This window comes from Lichenostomus cassidix, chromosome Z (genome assembly GCF_008360975.1).
Source record: "Lichenostomus cassidix isolate B80296 chromosome Z, HeHo_3.0, whole genome shotgun sequence".
NCBI lineage: Eukaryota > Metazoa > Chordata > Aves > Passeriformes > Meliphagidae > Lichenostomus > Lichenostomus cassidix.
In genome coordinates this window covers 7,366,162-7,390,442 of record NC_139511.1, presented here as the reverse complement: position 1 = coordinate 7,390,442, position 24,281 = coordinate 7,366,162, and the positions used below count along the sequence as shown (strand labels likewise).

Genomic DNA, 24,281 nt, shown 5'->3' with positions numbered 1-24,281 from the left:
TGAATTTATACATCCTTAACATCAGCCTTTTCTGCCTAGTGGTGTTGTGGAAGCATTATAATGCAACCCAGGATCCCATTTGTGCCACATTCAGCTGCCTGCACTGACATGTGGAATCCCAAATGGGCAATTATAGCAGTGAAATAGCTATTGGTTCTAAAGAAAAGAGCTATGCCCTGACAGCTGCCCATGACAAGCCAGGGACGGTATTGCAGAGGTCAAAGAGTGCCTTGGATGATCAGAGCATTTAAAACACAGCAAAAGGTTAGGAAAAAATGGATTTTCTTGTTTGCATTCACTTCTCTCCGGTTCTGTAGTTTGTAATATAAAAAAGATTCATGGCTAGCGTAGGGACACAGAACATTCAGACAAATTCACAAGTGTGGGGGAGAGATAGGGAGAGATGATTTTTTTTTTGCATATTTTGAAAAGAAAAAATATTAGATTTTCAGATTATTAAGTATCCTCATCCAACCCATCCTAGGTCAATATTTGGAATAGATCAGAGTTTAGAGATTATGTTTAAACCCACTCCTATTTCAGTATGACAGAGTTCACAGTAAAGTAACAAAAGCAGGCTTTTATATTCACAAAGAAAAACTCTGACATAAACTCACTCTACTTTAGTGTATGGAATTTCTTTCAATTGCTCCTCGGATAGGCCAGATGGATCCACAAGCTCCTTCCTAAAAAGGATTAGAAAAAGTAAAAAATGTAACAGTAACTGTGAAGTGCAAAAATGTTCCTATTTTTATTATACTGGGCTGAAAAGATTTACTAAAACAAGCTGTTGTCAGCCCTGAAGCTATATTGACATCAAAAGAGGAAACCTATTTTGAAATAAATGTAACTTCACCTTGATTGCTTCAACTGCATGTCACATCCTGTTCCACCTTCCTCTCACCTCCCTGCAAATCTGATCTTGTTGCTTCACAATATAATGAACATTACATATGCTAAACAGTGAATATGCTTTGGAATTGCTAAATGTCTTACTAAGGGGTAATGGGGTGTCATCCTAAAATGGGGTGTCAGTATTAGAAACAAGGGCATTTTGGAAGCCACAAAGGAATAAATCTCTAAGACTACGTATTGTTCTTTAATAATTCATTTATATACAATGGTCATCTTTATTAAGTGCACTCAGTGACCTGCAGTATCTTCTACCCACAGCAGGTCATTAATATATACACAATGTACTGTAACTAAATCAGTGTAATGCCACAATAGACGAGATTTGAATAACTACACTGAAGGGAAACCAAGAATCTCTCAGACCCTACCGGGACCATACTTACTGAATATGTTTCCACAGTTCTTCTTTAGCTTGTACATCTGGGCTTCTCCTATAAATATCATCAAAGACAACAAGCCTGAGCTGTGAAAACCATCATCTGACATGTTGCTGTTCAAATAACTTTTAACAGCACAGACCCTGCACAGAAATTATGGTAAATGTAATCCACCAGTGACTGCAGTTTTAAGGTTTGTTATCTCAAAAAATGCATTAAACTTCATTGCTTTATTTCAACTGAAAAGTCATTTCTTGAATGACAGTCTCTCAATCACAATTCCAGTCCCACCAGCCCTCAGCAAGAGTGTACACAAAATAGAAACAACAGCAGAATTCCCTAAGCCAAATCAGTGCCCAATCGCTGCCACCACTTACCCCTCTAAGGACAACATGTTTCGGAACAACACTTCTGAGAAAGGCCTTCAGTAACGTCCCATGGCCCACAGAGCCCTTCATAGCGGGAGGGACAGACCACACCAGGTGACACACCAGTAACCCCTGACCATTCCCAGTGAACACCAGTAAAGACCTGTGGCTCCACTGCACTCACAGTGCAGCCTCTCTTTCTGGCCATCTTCAAGAAGGGTTTCTGCTCAATTTGTTTACTCTTGGTGTCCAGTACATAAAAACCCACCAATAAACTAATCAAACCAGCAACTGTGCCTAATTATGCACCTAAATATTCTAGAAAGTATGTAATTCACATGCAAAGCACTTACCAAAAGTGGTAATTTCCCTGTTGCAGACATAGAGATGTATAGTAAAGCAACCCTGAGTGGCATGTCCCTCATTTTCCACTGAATTACAGAATGTGTATTTCTAACAGTAACCCCTTTACTTTTACTTTTCTTTTCCTTTTCTATTCCAAGCTTGGTGCAAAATCACCACTGTCGTTAAAGCTGCACCTAGAATTCACCCAAACCCATTCAAAGTAATAGACTAAGTAAAGATTTTACACAGTGGCAGGGACTACATTTGCATGGAGTCATCAGCTTTTTACTGTCATCAGCTAGACTGCTCCACACCATGTATGGGATGCAGCTTTTAGATACATCCAGCATGCATAAATGCTCCCACAGTTTCTCAAATATCAAGTCTTACATCATCAGGTCATACAGCCTGATCTTCCTTAAACAAAAAGGCCTATAATTTTCAAAGATGCTTTAGGAGGGATATAACCCAAATTCAGATGGAGATCAAGGAGGACAGCAGAGATCTGCATTTTCACACCTCTAAATGGGGTCTCCCTTGCTCAGGAACAGAGGTGTATCAGAAATAATTCCTAACTGCCCTCTACCACCAACAGTTTGACTGTTTTCTTACTTCACCATTACCATGTTTGGCTTATTTCCAGACTTCAGCCTAGGAATAATGTTCAGAGACATCTATATTGCAAGTAAACACCATACAGCTGATGTAAAGGCAGAGTATTTTGGGATGGTAATGTTTTGGGGTATTTCTTTAGATTTTAGAGGAGCAGAAGTACTAGGAGATACTAGCTGACTGGTTTGCAAACACCAGAGAAAGACCAAAGGGTGAAAAACAACCTTAGCATTTGTGTTTCCCTACAAGGAGCTAAGCAAAGTGAAGGACAAAAATTAACTAATCCATAACCTCCTTCAGCTCCAAGGCTTTCCAGGCAGGATGACTCCCATCCTTGACAAATCCCTCTCAAATCATCAGGTTCTCATGATGGCAGCAGTTACAGCCACAAGCGCCTTACAGTCCATTTGTTCTCCATGTTCACAGCTTTTTAAGGCTCTTTGTGTTTCTGTTTACTATAATGCATTTATTTTTCTCTGATTTTCACTTCTATCTATCCTTCTCTCTTCTTGCATTTACTTCCCCTTATTACATCTCCTTATTACATGCTGCTTTTAACTCCCTGACGCAGTAAATGCGGTGGCATTTAACAGCCTTTTTCACCCCTCACTGCTGAACTGATTTCTGCTCCCAGAAAGCCTCCTGCTCACCAAAGAGCAGCTGCAAACCCTGCATTCACCCTGGGGCTGGAAAGATAGGCATCCTCCTCTGAGGCTGAATAATCAGGCAATGGGGGAGGTGAAAGGTCCCTGAAAAATGCCAGCTTCTCCAGGGAGGCTTTGTAATGCTTACAGACCCCAGTTTGCCTGAGGAAGCAAAACCCCAAGGTCGCTCCTAAACCCAGGAGCTGCACAAAGCAGGGCATTGTGCACACCACTGACCCATTTGATCAGCTCATTGCTTTTACTTATTCATGGAAATACAGCAGTTCTGGACCTGGCCTTAAGTCTCAAGTGTCATGAAGCATCGTGTGAAGCTTCACCAACAGTAAGGAATATTAATTTTTAGGGCAGCATGGAAAGCGAGTGGTAAAGTAAGAAGATGTCTTTATTTCTCCACTTTCTAGGAACTGTGCCTCCTGCTTTCTGTGGCCAGCTCCAGACACTTTGTTCTGTGATCTCTGCCATTTTCCCTCTTTCCATCCCTGCAACCACGAATAAAAAAGATTTTGCCATACAATACCAGTTTAGAAGCATAGCATCCCATGGAAAAAAAATTTAAAAGGCTAAATACAATGATTCCTCAAAGCAAACTTCACATCCTGCAATTAGTAATTTTCCATCTGTTTAAGAAGTGTTACCATACTGGGATAACCTTACAGTATTTATTCAGGTTAGCTTCCAACCAAAGAATATAAAGAAATATGATACAGATAAAGTAACTTAATTATAGCCTTTTCTTTCCAAAGGCCTGTTCCTGCTTCCTTTGAAAGCAAAATGACGGAAAGCTTACAAAAAGAAAGGTGAAATGTAAGGTAAAATGTAGATATTCCATATACTGCATAGGAAATTCATGTTTGTATGGTTCTTAAGAGCCCACAACAGAGCAATTCTGCTAAATCTTAAAAGCCAGATCACAATCCCCTTTTCACTTTGTTTTCATCTTTTTACTGTGAATTGTTTTAGAAACCCCACTTTTGATATATAGGACTCAGATTGTCCTATCTCAGTATCTGAATCAATACCTTCCAGACAATTTGCATGCTAATCAGTTTCTCTAATGCACAAGAAACCTAATGGGAATTCCCAGTAAATGATGAATCTCATGGGGTATTTTTTGTTTATTTTTTATTTTGTTTCCACAAGCTGGAACAGCTCTACGCATTAATAATGTCTACATTCTTTTTTGTACCTACATCTGCACCCTTATTAATATTTCAGTTTGAGTCACAAATGGTAAATTTAAATAGCCATGGAATTTTATGGCCATTCTTCTTAATTAGGAAAAGCTCTTCGGCGACATGGATGTTTTACATGAACTCTTGAAAATAAACCCTGTGGAACTAGAATTGGGAGCTCTCTGTATTTGCTGATTCCTTGAGGAGAAAGAAAGGTCAAATTCCTGGCAAATACTTTTCATCCCAAGACCTAAGAGACACCACCTTGCCACCACGAATGATTAATACTACTCATTATCAAACAAATTAAATGCACTGTGCCAAGCACAGTAACAAACATTTCAGCCACTGCTTCACATATCCAAAGGGAAGCTCTAGTTATGATGCGTGCAATAATGGACTTGCTGTGAAAGAATTACCTGTTCTACTAAAACTAATATTTTGTATCAATTTTTAAATGTGCAAATGACCATATGACAACATTTAAAACCAGAACGACCATACCCTACTGAATTACATTTCGTTTTTTTCAACCTATATCCAGTCAAGTAAACAATCAGCTGAGCCAAACTAAATTAAATAAATTCTCTTATAACCTACTATATGTCAGCAGTTAAATGCCTTTTAGTATTTTTTTTCAAAATGCTTTGAAAAAGGTTCCCATTTTAATTTTTTTAGTTCCTACTTGCATATGTCAATGATCTCTGCCATACTGAGGAGGTTTGGGCTTATTTCACTGAGAGTTTGTTTTTGTGGGATTTTTAAACTGGAGAGTGTGATAAAAAGGAGAAACACATGATTAACTAAAACAATAGGAAAAAGAAATGAGAAGCCTTCCAAAATCTTCAGGATTTCCTCATTTCTTTGCTTCCTCTAGCACCTTTGCTTCCTCCTGAGATGCTTCACATTTACCTTTATCGCTAGTAATACTTTAAATGAAATATAACTCAGAATATCACTGTGCTGGAAAATAAAAGCCATTTCATAAGTTAAGTTAACCACAAGAGGGAACCTGTGCTGTCCAAACAATGACATTTACCTGGCCTGTGGGTAAAAAAGATAAGTTGGCTACAAATTTAATGTAACCAGTATTAACTGAGTACACTTCCTAGTTTGCAGCACTTTCTGTATATAATAAAACAAACGGAAATCAAATTTAATCAACTGTATTTTCTCGATTCTGTGCAAGTGAGCTTTAATATTCCTAATTTCTACTAATATATCATTTCATATACACCTAATAACATACGGGTTTTGTGCAACTGAAAGTGAACAAGTATGTACAAACCCTGTTAAAGTACAAATTCCAGTATTTGGACCTTTAAAGGCAAATTCTATTCCTCATAAAGAATTAAAACTCTGCTCTATGAAACTGTAATGAGTTCTAGCAACTGAAAACAGAACTCAAGTGGATTTTAATGCTATAAACTTCACTGCTGACTACAGCTTTGGTGATACCAAACATGATACCAAACTGTGTGTCTATGCCCCAAAACCAGAACATTAAAAGAAAAAATGTAAATTAAAGGCAACCAACATTTTCATTAGCTTGAGAAAATTAATTTCAAAAGCTGGTAGCGTCACCATGTCAGAACAGCCTGTCAGGAGGAACAGCAGTGCCTGGCAATACGGCTCCATCATGGAAATTCTGACATGAGGATGCAATATATCACTGACTCCTGCTTGTCAGGGATAATTTGACATGGAAACATCAGCAGCTGCTCTCACCTGGGACACCACTGCAGATATTATATGACTGAACAAGTATGCATGTATTTCATAATTAAAATTTTTTGCAGTTATCACAGAAAATCTGAATGCTTCCACAGACTTGCTGCCCAGAAGAATCACAGTACTCACTGCAGAACTGATGTTCAGTGAGCCACAGAACCATCTTCCCAGGTGATGGAGAGAGCTCCTCAGCAGCTCTGTTAGAAAGCCCCCTCCACGTTATTTGTGTCCTGAAATTCAAACCACTAAACAAAGGCAGTGTGACCACAAAGACAAATCTGCTACCGTGGGAGCATGCCATGTGAAAATCTCTGCTCCTCAGCAGCTGAGAACCACCACCACACTGGAGATCCTCCTCCTGCTCTTTAAAAAGATGCAGCAGCCTTAATTTACACATCACAGGGTGCAAGGGTTACATACGATCGAGATCTGTGCTTGGATCGCCGGTAGTTTGGATCTGCCTGGGTTTTCCCCTTCTGCCGCCGCAGCACAGCTTCCCACTGAGGAGCTGAGTCAACCATGTCATTCTCTTGTCGTAATCTGCAAAAGAAGTACCAGGGGTTTAGTCTGAGGGCTCTGATGCAGGATGCTGTGAGAAGCAATTTCTTTTTCTCCCACAAAAATCCAGCTCCTGCAGTGCCATACTTAAACTTTCATCTTGCTACATTTTAACTGGTGCTCCTAAACTCCATTAAAGTGTAAGAACTATATAAAAGAAAACTCGCTGATTTGTTATTTAGAAAGAGTATGCGCCAAAAATGAAGTGATGCATGCCTTTAGAGACAGACCCACAACCTGAATTCCTCTTCCCAGCCCTAACCAAACATCTGGAATTCTTTCTCTGTTTACATATTCCAGTCTACCTCATCTGCAGCAAATGGGAGAACCACATCATGACACAAGGTTATACTACTGCAATTTTCACAAGCACTTTACTGCAGCATGCACCTTCCTAGGATCCAGGGAAAAATCTCCTAGATGAATCCCCATTCAGAAGAAGTGGTCCCTTCATCCTAACCCGCAACAAAGCTCAGGATGCATGCAGATCTACACGGCACTCCTTCTGCACCAACCCCTAAGGCTTTGGTCTCTGTCATGGCTTGTGTGCATTTAAATGGCATGCTATGCCTTTTCTTTCTTTTTTTTGGTTTCTTTAAAATCCATGAATTCATTATTGAAATGCCTTACAGATTGAGCTAAATGTCAAAATCCTATCACCTCATCACTTCTGTTAGGAGGCTGAAGTATTTCCACAATGCCACAACCATCCAGGCAGCCAGGCAGTGTTTGATCAAAGTTCCACAGAGGCCTCCCACAGTTCTGAGGTTGCACATGTGACGGCTGGGATGAGGTGCTAAGGTGGTGGAGCAAATGGATGTGCTCGGTTACAGCAGTGAATTGAAAATTCAGCAGGGATTTCAAAAAATATCAGGCAAGTGTGGATTCAGTCTGACAGGATGGTATGACTGGCACACCGGAAAAACCAGAGGGGAAGAGTGACAGGCAAAACAAACAAAGAAGCCAACAGAGGTAAAGGGATTACACTGGAGACACAGGCAATGCAAAGTATGTTGTTGTTGCTCCTTGCTTCAGATGTACTCTTCTCTTTGAGTTTTGAATTGTATCAGGCTAAACCAGCTGCACAGGCTTCTGCTCTTCCTTTAATCAGATCCTCTCTCACATCCATAATGAATTTTGAGCTGGATCCCCAACTACTGTAAACAGCCACAACTCCACCAAACGGTACGAAGCATCTGGAGAAGACTGCAAACTCAGGTTTTGATTTCTAAGCAATCTTTTTAAGTCTGTAATCTGGTGACAGGTATTAACATAAACTTCTGTCTAAGGATTTAGTAGAAGAACTCACTCAGCAACAAGTAATGAGTTGTGATTTTCATCCCAATTAATCCAATTTGCACAAACAGCAATCATCCCATATGGTATAGATACGACCAACTGCCTCCCACACATGGCAGTCACTTGCACAAAAATACTGAAAATCTGAATATGTTATGTAGCATTGCAGCTATTAAAACATGCAGCGTCAGCACACCCAAAGTACTGCTGCACCACGGCAGATCTCTGCTGGATGGAGACATGAGGAAACAAAACATCCATTTTGCTGCTGCAAAGAAAGGTCCTATGCTCACATTTAACAAGGTAAGAAGATGACCAAGGTACCATAATCTCTACATGAAATACATTACTTGGATGCAATGTTCAAATTCTAATCATTTTGGGGCAATTTTTTAATCTTTTTGGCATGAGAAATGACAAAAAAAAAAAAAGCTGAAAGAAATTTAATTCAAATTCTGAATTTTTATTTTAAGATACTCCTGAATAAAAACTGTTGCCCTTGCACTGAAAGCCCATTACAGTTTTCCTTTCATTCTTTTCACTGAGCACTGGCACACGTTGCCCAGAGAGGTGACGGCATCTCCATCCTTGGAAATACTGAAAAGCTGTATGGGAATGATCCTGGACTGCCAGCTCTTGATAGCCCTGCTGGACCAGTGGTTGGACCAGATAACACCTAGAGGTCCCTGCCAGCCCTCAACCATTCAATCACCCTGTGATTCTGCTCAGATGGATCTTCTAAGCATAGTCAGGAAGGAAACTGTGCTGCACTACACAATGTCTGCTCCTCTAATACGTTTTTATCTGCACAGTAAATTTTGACCACAGGATTAAAAAAGCAAATGCATTTCTTCTGTGGTTGAAATATGCTCATCACGGGTTCTCCTTCACTTCCATATGAACATTTGCTTAGAAGAAAACATTCATATGATGGAGTGAAACCTCAAAGACTGAGATCAGGTGAAAATATTTTCCCTAGCATTTTTCTAGTGATGTACTTTCAGAAGCTCTCATCTACATTTCTGGTTTTCTCTAATAATTTGTTTTCTTCTGACAATTGGTTCACAGTGATCTCTTGTCATGTGAACAATATATTCTACTCTACTCTGATGACCAGCAGATTTCCCTGGTTAATGTGAGTATTCACACTCCTTTTATTCCAATAGAATAAACCAATTTTTTTTCTGCTTATGTCAGGGACCTGATTATTGTACTGGGAAATAAATTGTATTAGTCTATGCAACAGGTAAAACTTGAGTAACAGCAGTTCCAAGCCTGATTTTAAGGTCCAATTTAACCCTGCTAGGGCTGGCTCATCTCTGATAAAAGGAAAGCTGCTCAGTGTCTCTGACCTTTCAGTTTGTTATGTCCCTGCTGTGGCTGCTAACAAAATGCACAAATTCACTATAACTGGTTGTTTTCCTGCACCTGCTCACAAGGAACAAGTCTTAGACTTCCAGCTCATTTAGTGGTTGTTTAATCTAACACTGAAAATGACTTTTTATCACTTCTGATTTCAAGTGATCACCTAAGAACAAGAGATGCTGAAACATTAACATTTTTGCTATACCTTACATTTCTGAAAAACGTAGAAACAATCCCCAAAACCTGATTTTTTTCTTTTTATTTTTAATTTTTTCTCATTTAGTGAGGAAGAGCTGATAAAGGCCCTTTTATTCTCTAAATAGAATTATAAGCAGTACTTAATCCTTCTTACAATTCAGTCTTTATATTGCAAGGAGTTCTTAAAAACATTCTTGTGGTCAGTCTCTAATTTCTTTCACTTGCTTGTGGGGCTCCCTACACAAGGAGTTTCACAGGAGGAAAAAAACCCAGCAAGAGTGTTCTAGGAGAAAGGGATACAAAACACTGCCGATCACTGAAACTGCACTCAGCATGTCACTTAAACTTCATATGGAAAACAAACCTTCCATGCACACTAGATTATTGTTAGCCATGTACCTTACAAGACTCTGCTCTGGTTTAGGTAAGCTTCAAAGAAATATTATGTCTCAGGTGTGCTTTATACCATCCCATGTGAGTGTCACTATGATTTTTTAACATTTCTTTAGCTACTGCAAGTCATGCTTACATATAATTATACTGCATTGTATGCGCTATAAGGCATACAATTATTTCCAAGAGCTTCCAGAGATCTGGAAATCATTTATCACTCAGAGTGGTGCTTATAAGACATGAAGAAATTATGGCAGCCCATGCAGACTGCAACTTAGAAAATTTGCCTTAAAACAGTTCCTCTTTTGTCCAGTGACATTTCCCTTGTACCGTGTTTATGCAATATAAGCAAATTCTATGTACTTTTTAAAAACATATTTTCATAATTACTGCTCAGATGCTATCTCCAGTGCAACATAAAAGATACAGATTTAAAGGGAATTTAAAGGAAATCAGCGGTTATGCATTTTCATACCAGCAACAAGAATAACAGAATATATAATACAGGACTTGTTAACTAATGGAACTGCTGTTGTCCCATTAAAATTTGATGCTGTACACATTTTGGGTTTGGACCCACACTTGACATTTTGGAAAAACAGAACAATTATATAATTAAATGCATGGATTTGAAAACACACTGAGATTCAGATCCATTAAAATATTTTTTACTTCTCAGAAGCTCATTTTCTGCTTGAAAATATCTGAACTTGAATTTCTGAGGTATTGAAGTATATGCTGAGAATAAAGCTATCAAGATATTATCCACTTTATTTGCATTTATATTGCAAGTCTTTTGTAAATGTACCCTGTATTTGATCTTGTGGTTCATTACTGAGCTCTTCCCAAGCAACAGGAGAGCAGGCATTCACTGCATACAACTGTAATTATGTATTCTGGCAATTACTGATTTTCTGATTCAAAAGAGTCTTAGGATGACTCTATACACATAAAACATGTTAGATCCTTTCCTACTAGGTTTATCTGAGAAACGTCCATCTCCATTTGCCTGTATTCCATGTCTCCATGTATAAAATATTTAATATATTATCACCTGTTTCTCTTCTTCCGATGCTCTCTGTTGGAATTTTCAGATTCACTGTCACTGCTGGTGTTACAGCGGGATCGTGACCTGGAGAAGAGAAGGGCAACATATCAAGATGAATTCATCTGCTGACACCAAAATGATTGCAGTCCTAAATGAGGAAAAAACAACACTGCAAAGACATCACTTGGAAAATCAGAATTAAAAGACTCTGGAGGGCTTGACTATGCCTGCAAGTCCTATTATCTTTTTCTCATTAATTGATTGGAAAGAACTGCTTCAAAAGCAGTGCACCCAGAGTCTACCATCAGGTGAGTGGTATTTTCATACTGAATAATTTCATTGCTTCATTTTTTTTGTTTCATATTTTAACTTATTTTATCTCTCAGCATTCTCTACGTGTATCAAAGTCTTTCTTGGACACGTGACATTATTTATCTCTTAACTGTATGCATTCTGGATCTTCTTGCTCATTGTGGTACACCCAACAGAAATGACACAGCAATTCTGGGTTTGCAGGCAAAACAAAATGTTCACAGATCAATCTTTCTCTATTCACCTCAACTTCCATCCTGCAAGTTAGTATTTTCAAATGTTAGGCAGTATGGAAGAAACACCAGTAACACTAGGATTCTGCTGCTCTTTATGAAAAAAGGAGGCTGAACTACCTATAGGCAAACTCCTTTTGGTAGAGAGAAATATCTTAGAATAATAGGACAGTTAAAGCCTAGGAAAATCAATTGAACCCAGACTGAAGGGAATAATGTCTGAAGGGAATAAATCTGGAAAAGTGAAATTGCCCCAGAGAAGAAGCTTCTCCCCATCCCTAAACTTCACGGTCATAATTTAAAGCCAGGATATTCAGGTTCCCTGTTAAAAATACACCTTTCTAGGTGAAGCTCAAAGTAGGGATAAAAGATATGCATGTTACCACAGAAAATTGTAACCCCAAAGGAAAAAGGAAGATTAAAAGATGGTGTTGGAAAGAGTCACTCAAGCACGGTGGAAGAGTTAAGATCTGCAGCAGACTTTACACACCCAAAGGTACACCTTTTTCCACCCCAATCTTATCAGATGTTTAATAAACATTCTACTAATATCAACATTAATGAGGCATTTGAGCAACACTGTTCTTTCACACTTCCAGGTCATTAGCATGACTCTTCTACATTTTTCACTTTGATAAGAATTTTCTTACTGTGATTTAAATAATTTATCCCATAAGGTACCAAAACAGCCAAAAATCACAGTGTGGCAGGCAAAGCACAGGAAAAAATGTCCTATTTGATCAAAGTCAAAGATAAGCTTTTCTCTTAACTTTTCAGGAATGGAAATCTGATCCACCTTTTAGATACTGCACATCAAATTATCTAGTTCTCCCTGTCAGGAAAGCTTTTGTGAGGACACAGAAGGGCTGCCAAGCTGTCAACTGAGTGGTCGCTGTTCATGCTTGTTGTCAGAATATTGTCTTTCACTGAATATTAAATATCAGCATTTACTGAACTGAATAAAATACCAAAAATGGAAAAAAAAAAAGATGGTTTCCTAAATCAGGTGCAACAACACATGAGATAATCCTGATATCTGACAATTTTAAGGTATCTTTTGTGCTTTATTCCCCCGTTTTCCTCGTCATGCAATGCATTTGATATTTTGCAGATAGAATACCTGTATGATCTGGCATAAGCAGCAAAAAGTCATAGTCAGTTTGACAAGACACACAACAAATACCATCTAGGAGAGGACTTGGAGGGCTGGGGAAAGCTCACATTCTGGCACAGTCTTTTTCTGATTAAAATGAAAGTAGCCAAATTGTGAGGACATGGAGAAGGTCTTTTGCAATATAAAATAACAAACCTGTGCACAGCCTTTGGGAAGAGGTGGGGCTTTCCCCCTGAGACGCTTAACTAAATCTTCTCAGTTTTATGTGCTGGGCATCTATCACAGGAGTACCACTGGCAGCTTGTAATGCTAACATCCTTCCAAAAAATATTCTGTTATCTTATAATAAGTACAAAGTACGTGAGCACTTTCTCTGGCTTCCTGTGATTGTCCCCGAGATGTTTGTATCTCTGCCAGAGCTCCTTTCCCGTGCTGCAGCAGTGATTCAGATCCTGGGAGTGCCCCTCTCCTTCCCAAGCTCCAGAAGCCTCTGACATTGAAATGTACTCCACTGTCTCCTCATTCCAGCAGTGCAAGCAGGAGCACAGGAGCAAGGAGAAGCACAGAGCAGAGTCATGACAGCCAGATGTGGCAAAAATCTGTCAAAAGCTGAAATTGTTGAAGAGCACACCCGAATTCACATCTGCGTTTTATCTGAAATGTGACAACTAGACAAGTCTGAAATGGGAGCTTGGGATGGGGGGAGAAGCTTAAGAAAATATCAACAAAAAATGTGCAGGACAGCAAGAAGACCATGAGGAGTTACATCTGCCTTTGCACTTACCTCCTGCAGGACAATTCATCCCAAATGATAACACACTTCCTTGCAAAAGAGATTAATTGAAAGTGGGTAGAGATGCTGGAGAAGTAAAAAACAAATCTGCAGATTCAAAATCCAAAAGCTAAAACTTCTGGAACTGATTTTCAAGTTGCAGATAAGTCCTTAGGAAACTTTCACAAATTGCTTCTAGCATGGGGTAGAGTAACAATGTGCTGCAAGCCTGTGCTGTGGTGACACTCTGCCACAGAGCATTTTAGCAAAAGGTAAGAAATAAAAAAATGAAATGCGCATAACACAACAAGCCTTTCATACATTTAAGAAGATGAGGGAAAAGGAATGGGGGATGGAGTGAAGGAGGGGATGCAGTGAACCAAAATATGACCAGTAACTTCACTACCATTTGATAGCTGCTATAGGTCATATATTTACCTTCTCCTTTGCTTTAAATCTGAATCTTCACCACTGTTTTGATTTTTCCTGTGACATTAAGAAGTTTTAATGAAATATCATAGAGTCACTTAATACAAATACACAAAACTACCCATGCTAAAAAAGCCTAAAACATTACAAAGTATTTTGCTTTTTTTTTGTTGGATTCTTTTTTTCAGGATTATGTCAGGTAGAGAAAACAGAGCATGTGCTTGTTTTAAACTTTTCAGGATAGCTTTACAGTAAGTTCTGAAGGCATGATCCCATTCAAGATATCACTGCAAACTCCTAACTTGCAAAATTAAGCATAGCACGCTGGCCTTTGGAGTTTCCTACTGTTTCCAACATAGCAGAGTCTGGTGGTTTCCTCTTAACTCCAGTGAGAGTACATAAACAACATGGCTATTGTCATTAACAGCTGGAAAAGAAAAGTGCATTAATAAAACCAAGACTCAGGAAGACGTAATTAAGTTAGAATCTACCTACTATTGTCAGTCTTTACAGTCTCACATATGAGGTAAGACGTTTAAAAACATTTTGTTCATGTGGTAGTCCAAGAGAAAACTTGCTGTTGGGATGACTGTTTCCACTGACTAGATCAGCCCAATGCAAGTCCCAGATGGCAGAAACAATTTCCTGCTGCATAGTGCACAAACACTTTTCTTGATATGAGAGAGCTTTGCATTGCACATCTCTAGCCTTTTGTTTTTACAAAGCCAAACAAGTCCTTCTGGCAACTAAGCTAGCAAGGCATCAGAAAACCTGTGCTGGTTTTGGCTGCAGCAGTTAGTTTTTTTCACAGTGGCCAGTATGAGGGTGTGTTTTGGATTTCTGCTGAACACAGGGTTGATAATATAGACGTGCTTTTTTTATTGCTGAGCAGGGTTTGCACAGAGCCAAGACCTCATCGGGTGGGGACTGGGGGTACATGGGACACTGGGAGGGGTCACAGCCAGGACAGGTGACCCCAACTGACCAAAGGGATATTCCAGCCCATGTGACATCATGGTCAGTGTATAAAGTGGGGGAAGAAGGAGGAAGGGGGAGATGTTTGGAGAGATGAGGTTTGTCCTCTCAAGTCACCATTAGTGTGATGGGGCCTTGCTCTGCTGGGGATGGCTGAACATCTGCCCAGCCATTGGAAGCAGAGAATTCATTCCTTGTTTTGCTTTGCTTGTGTGCACAGCCTTTGCTTTCCCTATTAAACTGTCCGTATCTCAGCCCAAGAGTTTTCTGCCTTTTACCCTTCTGATTCTCTCCCTGATCCAGCTGGTGGGGGAGTGAGTGAGGGGCTGCCTGGGGCTTTTTTGGGGTTAAGCCACGACAAAACCCATTCAGCAAACACATTGCAGTTAACACCTATGAGTGCTCTGTCCAGCAGAGTAAATTAACATAACTCCATTGCCTGAGAGAGAGTTACACGGATTTATTTGAGGTCACTAAGCACACACCCTGGGTGAGTTTCTTCTCTCCTGTCCCAGACAGCTAATGGCAGATAAAAGGTCTGAAACAGTTCAGAAACCTGGCAAGGATAAAAGCTCCACATTAAACTAGATTTCCTCATCAATAGAGCTGCATTGTCAGAGACCCGTTTGCAACCCCTGGCTGTGAAGGCCAAACAGGTAATCATTTCAGAGCAGTCCAAAGGAGATGTAACTCTCATGTGCTTGCTCCTAAGGCAGTTTTAGAAGACTGCAATGAATATGGCACCGTGTCTGTGTTTGTTTATACTTCACAGCAGATAACAGCACCAGGCAGGGTGCCCCAGCAATGAAAGAAGCTTCTCAGCAGAACCAATCTTTCCAGGTAATACACAGTCTCTCAATACTGTATCGCTTCAGAGCTGTCCCTGTAATTTGCTTTTTGGACATGCTCAAGGACACACAGAATAGAATCTCCATCCATTCAATTTTACTCCTCTAAGTCACTCAATTCAGCTTGTACCAATTGAAAGAACATGAAGTGTCACATTGCATTTTTGCTGGCATCCACTCTAATGTGAAGTCGTTCACATACAGGACTGTTGAAGACAGCTTTGTGGCTCATTTGTTTAATCCTTGTGGCAATTAAAATGAAGAAATGTACTTATGAACACTGCACTGGAAACTCACTGACAAGCCAGCAAATCCACCAGCCCTTTTACTCACCAGGGAAAAAGAGCTGCAGTACCTAAAAGAATCTTGCACATGCCAATAATGTCATTTCTCGCATTTTTAACCTCATTTTCCCACAACAGCACACAAGCAAAGAACCTGACCAAAGCGTCCTTTCCAAACACAGCTGTGGTATTCCTGCTCAGGTGGCTTTTTTTGACTAACAACTGGCCCCTGGAATACCCCTTTTCCCAGGACCCAGCTGTGCCCTCCACGAGCTGAACACTGAGCATGCAGGACCTCAAGTTTCTACAGTGAGAAGCTGACAGTGATTAACCCCGAGGCTCTTACCTCCTCCGAACTGGCTGCCCAGATTCATTCTCACTGCCACCAGATGGGTTCCTTCGGCGAGAGTAGGGAAACTTTGGTGATTTACTGCGGTCACTGGCAGAATTATACAACCCACTAAGGTTAAAAAGGAAGAGCAAAGAGTCAGCTTTAAAATTTCCGGGACAGTTAGACCAGCAAACTGTGATTTAGCTTACAAAAATGAGAAGGGTCATGCACACACACACACAGAGGTGAGTATTTGGCTATACGTGCTTGTGTATGTGTGTGTGTCTGTGTGAATGCGTGCTATATAAATGCAGATGCCACGGCACTGCACTGCTAGCAATAAATTTTTCACATTGACCTTTGAAACTATAGGAGAGAGGCCTTTTAGCACTGCCAAGCCAACAACTGTAAGCTTACAAAATATGGATTTAAGTTTATCCATATTCTAGCAAAATTAAATTTCTGCTCTTTAGTATGGCTTATCCAAGCCAGAGCCAGGCATTCTTCATGTTTTCAATGGATGTAAGGGTGAAAATTTCCCATTTTCCTGTCATGACATACATCTTCATTACAGAGCTGATGCTTGGGAATATGAAGCAATTTCCACCTCCATCTCTCTGCTGTTCATCCACGCAAATGTCTGCCAATTGTGCAGAAGGGTTTCAAGCTCCAGCTCGCTTTCTTTCTGCTTTCCTAAAAGCCTCTGGCCTTCAAATTGAATCCATTCCTCTTCATCCACTTCTGCAGACAGCTGATTACAGCCCAGCTCTGCACAGGTGAAAAGCTCCTACAGCTCACCTCACTGAGAATCATTATTAGGAGCTGTGAAAGCCTCTGTGCAACATCCAGTCTGCTTATGTGTCTAAAACTGCAGAGTGCTTTAGAATGAATAGATTCGCAAAAACTCAATCCTACATTCTTTGGCCCCTGCAAGATCAAACTTCCTGCTGTCCTGAAAGTATTTTAAACACTGGAGTCACAAAGTGACAAGATGACACCACATCTTTTTAAAAATAACCAAAGGAAAGGCCTGTCCTAGCAAGAGGATATTTGCTCACTGCTTTGTCCTTAGTCTGAAAACTATTGCAGTTTACAGAAGGAGCACAAGGGGTGTATCATCAGGATGCTCCAAATGATACATCATGTACAGATCTGAAGCAACCCAGAAAACCAGAACCATTCTGAATTTTGCTTCTCATGTTCTCTGGTTCAGTAGCCTGTCTTCAACAGCAGGAACCAACAACAACTCCAAACAGCTACAGGAAGAAAAAAGCTGAAGATGTTCAACAACCTCCCAGTGCTCCCTGAGTCCCACACTATTCCCAGTCCAGGGGACTCACTGAGCCAGCTGCTGCACCTCTGCCTTCAGAAGCCCTTCAGGAATTTCGTTCCATGACTCGCCCAGCTTCCCCCAGGAATTCACCAGCTCACATTACACCATGCAAAGGAGGACCACAGGTCTCCTGCTCATGGTGAGTTGGCATTCATCACCTTTCTCAACACTTTCAAACTACCTTCAATATCTTCACCTGAACATCCTTAGTCCTTCTGCTGGAAAAATGCAGTCCTGATCTATTTTTCTTTTCTCAGATTTCTAGATGTCATTCCCAGAAATTGCCTCATCTACAGACTGAAGGAAGAGTCCTATCTGGCCTATGCCCTTGCTCCTTGTATGGATTCACAGCAGAACCATTCACTCCTTTGATTACCTTTGCTGCTCCTCTCAAAGCCTATTCCTTTTCCAGGGATAAGGACATCAGAACAGCTCCCAAAACTCATGGAGCACATATGTGATCCACCAATTTACATAATGGCATAATGCTGTTCTCTAGCTTTACCAATAATTGCTAATTGTTTTCCTGACTGCTACACAGTTGATTTTTTCTTTAAGTTGTCCACAATAATTCCACAGCATTTTATATTACTGAGAAATCTAGGGTTTTGCCCTCCTGGACCTCTCTTCACATTTTTTGACTCAAAAGAATTTACACATCACTCACACTTTAGGGGTCTCTCTGCCACACTTCCCAGACAAATTTCTCATTATCCTAAGCAATTTTGTACCATCACCAAACTTAATCGCTCCTTTTCCAGTTCTTTGACGAATATACTGAATATCAGAGGTCTACGAAAAGATGTCTGTAGAAAGCCATTGGTGACATTCACTCACTGGCCACCTCCTTCTACATGCACTTTCCCAATTTTTAAATTTATTTATCCATGAAAGAACCTATCTACTTACATGCAATACACATCTATTATGAATAAAATGACACATTAATATATCATATTAGTATCACTGAACCTATTGCTGTGGCATGGCATTTACATTGCACAATAACTAAGACATCAAGTCTTGCCTTACCTCTGTGGGCCATTTTCCTCCCATGGAGCGCTTGTTTTATTTCTTTGTGTTTCTGGACTGTTTTCATTTTTCATCTTTTTAAAGCTAAATAAAAGTACAGATAGATATATATCTTTTAAAACCCATTTTATACAGCTCACATTTCCTGTCATGCTGACCACTTACAATTTAATTTTAAAGGCATACACTCATTACAGAGATTCACCCTGGCATATAGTTACTTATTCGCTATGTGAAAGAGGGCCAAGAGCTGCTGTGTTGAAAAATCTCTCCTAAAAAGAGCATTTATAAGGGGAGGGAGAAAGAAAAAAAAGCCCAAAAAATCATCTCTGCTCATAATTGCTCATAATTGTGGCGGCACTAAGTCAGAAAAACACTCAATCCTGTCTCCAAATAAACAAGAACAGATACTTAGGCAAGAAGTCCAATATGGCAAACATACAATATGATCTCACAGTCTCCCATAATATGCAGCTAAGAGATTATTGAATCAGAGGCTTTATCTCCTTTTTCTTTTACATAGCTCTTAATGAAACTTTCTTCCATGGATTTACTTCAACACGCAGTGAACATTTTTTAATTTTTGGCACAAATAGTGCCTGGTAGGAGTATGTTCCAGTATCTGGGTATGGCATAAATCATTATTTACTTTTATTTCAAAACTTCCACCTGGCTCCAAACTTCCATCCCTTGTCCTGACTGTTTCTGTGATTACACAAAGAAATAATGAGAAACAGGCTCCTATGAATAATAGTTCCCCAATCAAAAACTTCCCCCCTTAATTTTTTATACGTTTTTAACAACTGTCTAATCTCTTTTCCAAGTGAAAGAATCACAGACTACTTAATCTCTCCCCCCACTACAAGAGTCACCACATACCTCTGATTACCCTTATCATGTTTCTCTACCATTTTTCCAGGTATGCATTACCTACTTTAAATAGGGAGCAACAAAGACAGGGATGATGGTAACTATTCACAGCATGACAGATCACAGGTTCATAGGTTCACAGAGTAGCATATCCTTCTCATTCCTGCCCCAGTAAAGCCCTGTGTTTTACTTTTGCCAGAAAGAGGCTGTTGTGAAAGAGGTGACTTCACTGATGGCTGCAAGGCAAAGTACCAAGACAGTCACCTGGCTTGAGAGATGTATCAGTGTTTGTAATCAGTCCCTCACATACCTCACATACCTATGGGGATGAGGGGGAAAAAAGCAGGATGCTCCAATTGTTCTTTTATTCCTATCAGTGTCAGGTTTTACAGCTTCTGACCCATTAAAACTCCCAGATAATTGCCACTTCAAATGCTGGAAAGTGGCTTTTAGCTGAAGCACATTTGCACCCCTGTTCTTGTCACGGGCTCAGCAGAGCATTTCCCGCAGCACCATCTCTAGAGCTCCCTTTGTGCATGAACAAGCTGCTCACCTGACACAGAAAGAGGCAGACACATTGATTTCCACTAAGGTCTCCAGGAAGTATTACTGACAGCACGTCCGTGCAATCATTAATACAACATGTATTTATAAAGTGCAACTCAAGCAGAAAAAAATAAAAGCTTTACAGCTGCTTACAGAGAGGAGGATATAAGCTGGGAGTCCTTTTCCAAGAGCAGGAGGTGACAGACTCAGCTTTATGAAGGAATCGTGGTTACTTAACTCGCTAATCCATTTTTAACTTCAGCCTTTGGTTACTACAGGTCACTGAGTTAATCATTTAATTCTCACACAATAAACAAAATGCAAAGCTACAGTAAGTCAGCAGGAAAAGAAATTAGATTACACCTTATCAGGTAAATCATTTTCTTAATACTGCACCCATTAATTATTGACTCACTGCTGCATGCAATCTATTCCCAGGCCTAAAAATATGTGCTTACTACAGACTGAGCAAGTAACTCAGATAAATATATTTCAGTCCCATTTTGCAAAAAGGGATTGATTTGCACAGCATGAACTACTGAACAATACCTGGGCAGAACTTAAAAAAATGTGAATACTGTTTTTAAATTCTTAAAAAGAGAAAGAAAAAGTACCCGGGAGGTGAATTCACTGCATTAAATTCCTAAGTAATTATTCATTTGGAGCAGACACACACTTTACAGACAGAATGCTAGAGCATGGCAGCTCTTCACATACCAGGAATCTCCAAGAATGCAGCTGCAAAAGGTACTGAGTTCACTCAAAGTATCTGAAAGGGTTGGGATCTGAATTTCATGTGAGATTACTATCACTGGGGGATTTTTTGTGATTTATTTTGTCTTTATACCACATACACAGAAGTGACTACCTATAGATCTCAACAGTGAATAAGATGTTAAATATTAAAACTCAGCTTGCGAACACTACTGAAAGATGCTCTGCAACCATCACTGAAAACTAATGCAAGAATTACACAGGATGGAGCAAGCTTCCAAACTGTAAATGCTACACAAATTTTGTGCGCTGCCTCTCACACACAGAGCCTGGCACCTAAAGGGTGTTCTACATAGGCAGAGAAAAACAAATCAAATCCTAAACAGAAGGAATGCAAGAAAAACAACTTCCAACACTTTTTTTTTGTTATTTTTCTGGAAGTGACTAACACTGTCTAAAACATGACTCAGTAAGAATCTACTTTTAAACTGTCAGGTTAGAAACTAAATTCAGAAACCTTGAAGCTGTCATGTTGAGAGGCCCTTATTTTTGCTCTTCCTCTACAATCTGCCTATCCATTTCTTTTTAACAGTTAATTGCTAAAAATTCTGTAGCAAAGGACTCCCATGCCTCCCTAAATGATGAGTTCTGCACTATGGAATAATGGTACCTTTCATTCTCTATCTTCCTTTCCCCTAACGAATCACAGAACAACAGAATGGTGGGGTTGTCAGGGTCTTCTGGATGTCATCTGGTCCAGATGCCTGCTCCAGCAGGGTGACACAGATTCAATTGCCCAGGACTATTCACAGACAGCTGTGGAATTATCTCCACAGATAATTCCACGGATAAAGACTTCACTGTGTCTCTGGACAACCTGTGCCAGTGCTCAGTCATCTGCGCAGGGAAAAAGTGTTTCCTGACATTCAGAGGGAACCTCCTGGGATCCAGTGTGTGCCCACCTGGTCCTTTCACTGGGAACCACTGGAAAGAACCTGGATCTGTCCTCTTTGTGCCCTCCCTTCGTGTATTTTTTTACCTCTGTATTGTTTTCTGCTTAATGGTTTAGCTTCAGCATGACCAAGAGGCAAAACCACAAACTTTCTTTTAAAACTATTCGCATTATTTTCCAAGGACTAGAATAGTGGATTCAATTTCCCTTAAAATGAGGAAGGAGTTTAACTCAGCTTTTCTTTTGGAGGTCAACTGTTTTAAATATTAGGCAATAGGGAACACTATCCATCAAGTATTTGCAGTAAATATTTTAGATTTTTTTTACAGAGATCAGTCCAGTATGTGAAGCCCTCAGCTTCAATGCATAGATAATTCCAGTTAAGAGTTACTCAGTTAAGAAAAAAAACCCAACTGTCAGGATTATCAAGCATGCAAAGACAGATATCCAGACAACTAAACAAAAGAGTTCAGTGCTGCATTTTTGACTCATTCTTTTGTAAGGTCACTCTTTTTCTGTTTCAGGCACACAAATTCCACCTAAAATTAGGAGTGGAAATATAAACCCCTGTCTGAATCTGAGCCTTACGTTTTCTTTTGAATATGCTTAATAACCAGAGATGTGCCCTTCAGCACTGATAAATTAAACACAGCACACTGATAAATTAAACACAACTCCAGAAGAGCCCTGGTAATTCACTAATCCTGTGAATCAGGAACAAATACTCCTGAGTTTTATTACAAATTGAACAGTGTAATGGGGAATCACTGCAAGATTAACAAAACTGCTGGGAGAGAGCCCATGCCTGGCTCTTCTCTGCCCACACACCCCAAGCTTGCACTGTTCAGAGACAGCAGTTCCACGCCCTGAGGGCTCTGACAGTCAGCCCACAGCTCCCAGGGGAGACACTAACAGGACTATCCTGACCAGCACCCTTTGGGTCATTACCTGTATTTTTTGTTATTTAAACCTGAGACTGTCTGCCTTCCCATTAACTTGTGCTTATTTGTGGGTATTCAAACCATGTGTTACCTGAAATTCCTGTTCCACAGTGATTGGAAGATCAGATTTTATAAAGTGAATTACTTGGTAACACTCTCTGACCATTGTCAGCAGAAGATCAGATGGTCCTGAACTCAAGGGTAGGATAAACTGTTACTAACGATTACCAGACATGCTCCTCCATCCAAAGCATCATACAACCTGTTAAAAGCTGTAAGGAAACTGCAGGTCTACATACCTTTTCACTGGAGAAGGTGCAATAATTTTGGTTGTTCCTTCATTTTCCCCATTTGCTGCAATCTCATGGCTCATGCTCTTAGAACCTGGGGAAAAAAAAAGGCCAAAACAGGTGAGTCCTGTAGCAAAATGTTTGCAGACCTATTCAGCACAATCACCTACTGAACACAGGGCAGCATGAGAGATAAAATGACACACAAGGTATCTGGTGTGTGCTCTGCTTCTTTGGGGTGTAGCAGGATCACCCTTCTGTGTGTTATCCTTTTTTCTAGTTGTATCAGAGCACAATAAAATTTAACATGAACCACATTCATTACTCTTCCACATAAGACAGAGAAGTGTGAAGCTGTTGTTCTCAAAGGGATACTCTGCCACTGTTAACAGAAGAAAAGTCCCCGCGCCATCAACAATGAGAATAAAAGTATGAGGATAATAGAGATTGGTTCCTGCTAATGATACAATTTCAGTTTCCATGCTATGCTATTAATATTAATCTGTCATTTTCCTTCCATTCACACATTGTCTTTACATCTAATTGGCAATTTCAGACATTTCTTACAAAACTGTTACCATCTACAGAAACAGATGTCAAGTAGAACAACAAAACAGTATCATTAATGACATAGAACTCCTCTGGATAGGATTCTGAGCACGTTCATTGAAAATAATTAAATAGATTGAAGATTAAAATACTATGTCCTCTGGGCACAAGCAAAAGCATCACAGTGATGTTAATATAGTGGTACAAACCCCAAGCCATTTTGACTGCCTAAAACAAAAGTGTAATGTCTTAAATTAAGCTGTGGCAAGATGTTGTATGATATTTTTTCCTCCCCAGTCTCAGAGAAAGGATTTCTTCACAATCTCCCTCAATTTTCCATATCACCCCTTTGGCATATAAGGTCTCTGAACTCTCCCCAACCTGAACACAAATATTTGAGATCTTCTAAGGCATTTTGTCTGCCTACCAATTGCTTCTCTTAGAAGTTCGATCTGCTAGTCTTCTGCAGGAATCAGCAGATATATGACTTTTTCAAACAAAGAAATTAATCTCAGTACTTCACGTATTCCTCTGTGAGGCAGCTTTTGGTTAAGCCACATAAAGTGCTTATAGCTTAATGGAGCAATAAGAAATACCAGCAAGGGTCAAATGATAAAAAAGTAATAGACACCTCCAGAATTGATCCTTTGCTGTTTGGCAATATCTTTATCATTCTGCAGGCACCCAGTCACCTCCGGTTGTCAGGCCAT

The 24,281-nt window shown here is 39.8% G+C and overlaps 1 protein-coding gene across 6 annotated transcripts in view; it reads right to left on the bottom strand.

Annotated features, from left to right (window-relative positions):
* The window catches only part of EPB41L4A (erythrocyte membrane protein band 4.1 like 4A), a 123,394-nt gene that overhangs the window by 12,710 nt on the left and 86,403 nt on the right, over positions 1–24,281 (bottom strand). For 2 of the 6 annotated variants that reach the window (XR_014847056.1, XM_085043498.1), the window contains exons 13-21: positions 23,032–23,116; positions 18,710–18,793; positions 16,360–16,473; positions 13,916–13,963; positions 13,490–13,564; positions 11,053–11,130; positions 6,606–6,725; positions 1,299–1,346; positions 618–686 (exon numbers count right to left, since the gene is read on the bottom strand). Coding sequence is in view for 4 of the 6 variants with exons in the window: in XM_085043498.1 (XP_084899624.1) it covers positions 618–686; positions 1,299–1,346; positions 6,606–6,725; positions 11,053–11,130; positions 13,490–13,564; positions 13,916–13,963; positions 16,360–16,473; positions 18,710–18,793; positions 23,032–23,116 (721 nt within the window). In the remaining 2 variants the exon portion in view is untranslated. The remainder of the gene's footprint in view (positions 1–617; positions 687–1,298; positions 1,347–6,605; positions 6,726–11,052; positions 11,131–13,489; positions 13,565–13,915; positions 13,964–16,359; positions 16,474–18,709; positions 18,794–23,031; positions 23,117–24,281) is intronic. The other 4 variants (XM_085043499.1, XM_085043500.1, XR_014847057.1 and 1 more) reach the window with 4 other exon arrangements.